The sequence below is a fragment of the Hordeum vulgare genome, chromosome 3H (genome assembly GCF_904849725.1).
Source record: "Hordeum vulgare subsp. vulgare chromosome 3H, MorexV3_pseudomolecules_assembly, whole genome shotgun sequence".
NCBI lineage: Eukaryota > Viridiplantae > Streptophyta > Magnoliopsida > Poales > Poaceae > Hordeum > Hordeum vulgare.
The window spans coordinates 174,119,205-174,123,920 of record NC_058520.1 but is presented as its reverse complement, the minus strand read 5'-3'; the positions used below and the strand labels follow the sequence as shown (position 1 = coordinate 174,123,920).

Below are 4,716 nucleotides of genomic sequence, written 5' to 3'. Positions count from 1 at the left end.
TCACATGTGTCAGATACAATTATCCATTCAACCACAGGTGGGGGTGAGTTTGCGTGCGTCAAACAATTTGACTTGTAAAACATAATTAAGACAATTGTTAACACGCTAATAGTAATAATTAATTCACCGCGCCCCATCCGCTCCTCTAGCCGGCGCGTGCGACCGTGTGCGAATAACGCCGCGTACGCGCCCCGACAAAACCAGCTCCCTACCCGACCTGGCCTGGCCTGGCCCCAAACACCAGCTCAGGCACAGCACCGCGATAAGTTAACTCCCCTTGCTCCCTCTACCCCCACGAGTGTACGTACGTACCCCGGAATCTCCAATTAAACTCCACGAGACGAAACCAAACCGTGACACCGGAGCACAGGCGACGCAGCCCCCGCCCCAAATCCCTCCCCTTTTCGGCCGGCCGCGACCTCTTCCCCCACAAAATCCTCCCCGGAATTTCGCCGAGTCCCCGGTAGCCAGCCGCCGATCGGTCAATTCGCGGCGGACGGGATGAGCTTCCAGGACCTGGAGGCCGGGAACGGCGTCCGCGGGACGCCGCGGAGGAACGGCCGGGCGGCGGGGGCCGGCGCCGGCGCCTCGCAGGCCGTCGCGTCGGGCGTCTTCCAGATCAACACGGCGGTCGCCACCTTCCAGCGCCTCGTCAACACGCTCGGCACGCCCAAGGACACGCCCGACCTCCGCGACAGGATGTGAGCCGCCGTCTTTACCCTGCCTAGCACCCCTCCCCTCGTTTCCAGGATGGTTTTGGTTCGATTGCGGGATGGATTTGGCAATCCCGGGCTGGGCGCTGTGACGATTTCGGAAGCGTGCGCGGGATTGGGGGGAGAATTCTGCGGCTCGATTTCTGATCCCGATTTAGGTTATGTTTGTTTGCTGGATGCGTGCGTGCGTGCGAACAATCAATATCTTTGTGTCGGAGATTGCCTAGGGCTTATTGCACCCCATTTTTTTCCGCCTACTCTGCAGGGCGTCAAATTAACCACGCCTTTAAAGTTATCTCGTCTTTTTTACGTTTTGACGAACCTTCGCGCATAGGTTAGTTGGGCGAATCACTGAATGAATAGACCCATCATCAGTGACATCAAATGAAATGTTTTAGCGCTCTTTCTTCCGAAATTCATGTGATTTATATCATTTATAACTTGTTCATGCTGTGTTATAGCCCTTAATATGTTAACTATACTAAACGTTCAATAAACCTTCTTCTGGCACCCGTTCAATTTGTTATGATAGGCGTCTAACTATCAGTTTTGCCGTTGCTTGCAGACACAAAACACGAGCACACATAACACAACTTGTGAAGGATACATCGGAGAAGCTTAAGCAAGCTAGTGAGGCGGATCATCGTCTTGAAGCCAGTGTATGTGTCTATCCCTTTGATCTACTTACATATTTCTGTTTGATATTTCCTTTGTTGTTAGAAGCATTTATGTACTGTTTTCCCTCATTTGTCGGAGCATGCAAAAGAGTGATACCATGTAGAATTTGAATCTTTTCTTAGTCATGTACTTTAGCTTGGATGTTACTTTTAGTTCATTAATAACAAAAAAATAATAAATAAATACTTTTCTAGCTGATTCTTACCATCTGTTCTGTTGTAATGTTGTCACTTAAACAGAACCTGCAACTGTTTTTTGTTTTTGTTTGCAAGTACATAAGAAAGTAACAGTGCTTTTGGAGTTTAGTCATGGTAACTAAACTCTCCAATTCATGTATTTTGATAGGAATCCTCAAATAGAATTTGGTATTCAAATATCAATGGTCTTGTGCTGACGCACTAGGAAATTAGACTCCTTTGGTAGATAACTAATAAGGTTTTCCTTCATTCTTAACATTCATGGTCATGATTTTTTTTAGCATGGTGGCATACTGTCCATGAACTTTTTTGCCAGTAATTGCTGGTATCATGAATACAATATCAAATGTGGTACCCAAATTTATCATATATGGTGTTTCACTTGATATTAGTTTTTCCATCTTTGCATCTTCATTCCTCTGTGGCTTTATTTATTTGGATGTATTTGCTCTTCCATATGGGCTTCTGGTTTATTTTCTACACAATGCGATTCTGACTATGTTTTAAACTACAGGCTACCAAAAAGATTGCTGATGCGAAGCTAGCAAAGGATTTCCAAGCAGTCCTAAAAGAGTTTCAGAAAGCTCAGCGATTAGCGGTAGAGAGAGAAGCTGCATATGCACCTTTTATTACTCAAGCAGGTCTACCACAGAGGTAATATTCTACTCAGATTCTCTAACTTTTTGTTGTATGCATTATCTTGTTTCTTTTTTTGCTTTCAAACAACAGGGGACTTCTTATAGTTATTGAAATACTGTATACTCTCTCCTAGGTAGTATGTTAACCTCATCTGCTAGAATAGTCTGTTCAATTCCAGTTTATGCGTCATTTTTAGGATGAACATGCATTCTTGATCTTATTTACCATGCTTTTCCATTGACACACCGATATACTGTAGCATAGGAATTACTTTATAGTGATGTGTCTTTCCATATCAGTTCTCTTAGCTTCAGATAATAAACAACCATCTAGCAGTCTTTGTCTGGGTACAACAAAGTTTTTTGTTATCATATTTTTGTATGTTTGGGCTTCTATACTTATTCAGTATTTTATAACCATTCTTAAGGTATACATGAATTCTTTTACTATGTTTCAATTACTCCTACTTTTCTTAATGTCTGTAAGTGCCCACCTGAGAATATAGCCATGTGCTCTGCTGCATGTAGTGTGATAGCCTACCCTGAGCTTTCCGATTTTCCTTTTTTTCCAAATGGAAACAGCCATGTATGAATTTTCCTGTTGGAGATTGTTTTCTCTTACTAAAAATGTTTCTCAAGTGCTTTCTGTATTGTTGAAACCAAAGGTCTGATCTAGGATTAATAATTCTTTGCAGCTATAATTCAACCGAGATGAATAACGGTGCTGATAAGTTGGCTGAGCAGCGCACACAGCTTCTAGAATCAAGAAGGTGAGTTGATAATACTATTCTTATATGGTGTGTTTCATCGATCTAATTATCTTGTATCCTTCTGTGCTTCGTATTCTTGTTGTAAACTTGGAAAACATATCTTGCCTACTTTATGCACAAGAAATGTTTTTTTTTATTGTCAGGAACTTGAACCTTCCTGTGTTTATAAGTTACTCTTAACCTTAATGATTTGATGTCTCGAGTAAGGCACGAACTTTAACCTTTTTATTGTACTATATAGACAAGAGTTAGTCTTCTTGGATAATGAGATTGTGTTCAACGAGGCCATCATCGAGGAAAGGGACCAGGGAATACAAGAGATTCAATACCAAATCACTGAAGTAAACGAGATCTTCAAAGATCTTGCTGTGCTAGTCCATGATCAAGGAGCAATGATCGGTCTGTGATACCTTTTTTCAGCTGATATATGAGTTCCATATGTTGAAGGGCAATACTGTTTACTTTCCCACCATTATCTGATTGTATTATTTCTCCTCGTATTGCAGATGACATTGAGAATCATCTCGACAATTCTGTTGCTGCGACTGCACAAGCAAAAGGCCAGCTTTCAAAAGCTGCTAAAACCCAAAAGTCTAACTCTTCTCTGGTATATTCAGTATTCCACACTTGGTTTTAACATTCTCCATATCTGTTCTCTAACTGGGACCCTGATTTCCCTTTTGCAGATATGCCTGTTGATGGTTATTTTCGGGGTGGTGCTGCTCATAGTGATAATAGTCCTTGCAGCCTAGCAATTTGGATGGCGCATTGTGCTCCAAAATCTGCTCATGCTTAGCGCTCAAATTCCTTCATAATTTTATTTTGCTGTGCAGTCAGTCAGGAATATATATCCAGGTCTCCTCCTGGAGGTTGTGCTATGGTGGTGTATGTGGTGATGGTGTGTGTGTCTGGAATGCATGGTTTACATAAGTAATCGAGTATACTCGCTTCGTTTGACTCTAGTGCTGTGTTTCTTATGTGCTCACCTTGTCAATATCTGTGATGTATCTCTGAGCGAGTGGTGCCAGATGAGTAAGTCTTTTTTTTCTTTTGAAGGAAGACATCAAAAGGGCACCTTAAATCTGAGAATTATCAAGGAAAGTGTGATGAGACGTGGACGCAGAATGGGCAGTAGAAACTAAAATTATGTAAGAGGATGGAGACGGGCATGAAAATGTCTAGAATCAACTGGCTGATTTCTCTCAGCTGGGTCTTCCGCACGCCACGCGTGGTCCACGCATCGACGTCACACACCTACGCTTCTTCTTTTGTTTTTTTATTCCCAACCAGATCCATTTCTACTTCGTCTTCTACCTCCATTCCCATGCTTCGTCTCTCCTCATTGCCCATGCTCTCGTTGGACCATCCCGTGGGGGTGGGGGTCGATGGAGCGGTCTCCTAGAGTTGCGATTGAGCATCGCACATGGCCTTCCGAGGCTCCAATGGACTTCTTCTCTTGTTTCTTTTTTTATTCCCAACCAGATCCATTTCTACTTCGTCTTCTACCTCCATCCCCATGCTTCGCCTCTCCTCATCGCCCATGCTCTCGTTGGACCACCCCGTAGGGGTGTGTGACGTGGGGGTCGATGGAGCGGTCTCCCAGAGTTGCAATTGAGCATCGCTTATGGCCTTTCGAGGCTCCAATGGAGCGACGCGGGCGCTGCAACGACGACCGCGGCGAGGGCCAACTACTTCGTCTTCTACCTCCATCCGCATGCTT

The 4,716-nt window shown here is 43.7% G+C and overlaps 1 protein-coding gene across 1 annotated transcript; it reads left to right on the top strand.

Annotated features, from left to right (window-relative positions):
- The first annotated feature begins 285 nt into the window (after positions 1–285).
- On the top strand, positions 286–3,973 carry LOC123443398 (syntaxin-22-like). Its single transcript, XM_045119744.1, has 7 exons — positions 286–701; positions 1,279–1,372; positions 2,103–2,242; positions 2,922–2,996; positions 3,238–3,395; positions 3,503–3,603; positions 3,683–3,973. Exons 1-7 carry the CDS (start codon positions 502–504, stop codon positions 3,746–3,748), a joined length of 834 nt encoding a protein of 277 aa, XP_044975679.1. The 5' UTR covers positions 286–501; the 3' UTR covers positions 3,749–3,973.
- The last annotated feature ends 743 nt before the right edge of the window (positions 3,974–4,716 follow it).

Bases quoted from the DNA above. Each gene is read 5' to 3' on its own strand.
- LOC123443398 (XM_045119744.1), top strand. From the start codon at position 502: ATGAGCTTCCAGGACCTGGAGGCCGGGAACGGCGTCCGCGGGACGCCG. The intron at 2,243-2,921 runs GTAATATTCTAC...AATTCTTTGCAG, and splicing joins CAAGCAGGTCTACCACAGAG to CTATAATTCAACCGAGATGA. The intron at 3,396-3,502 runs GTCTGTGATACC...CTCGTATTGCAG, and splicing joins TGATCAAGGAGCAATGATCG to ATGACATTGAGAATCATCTC.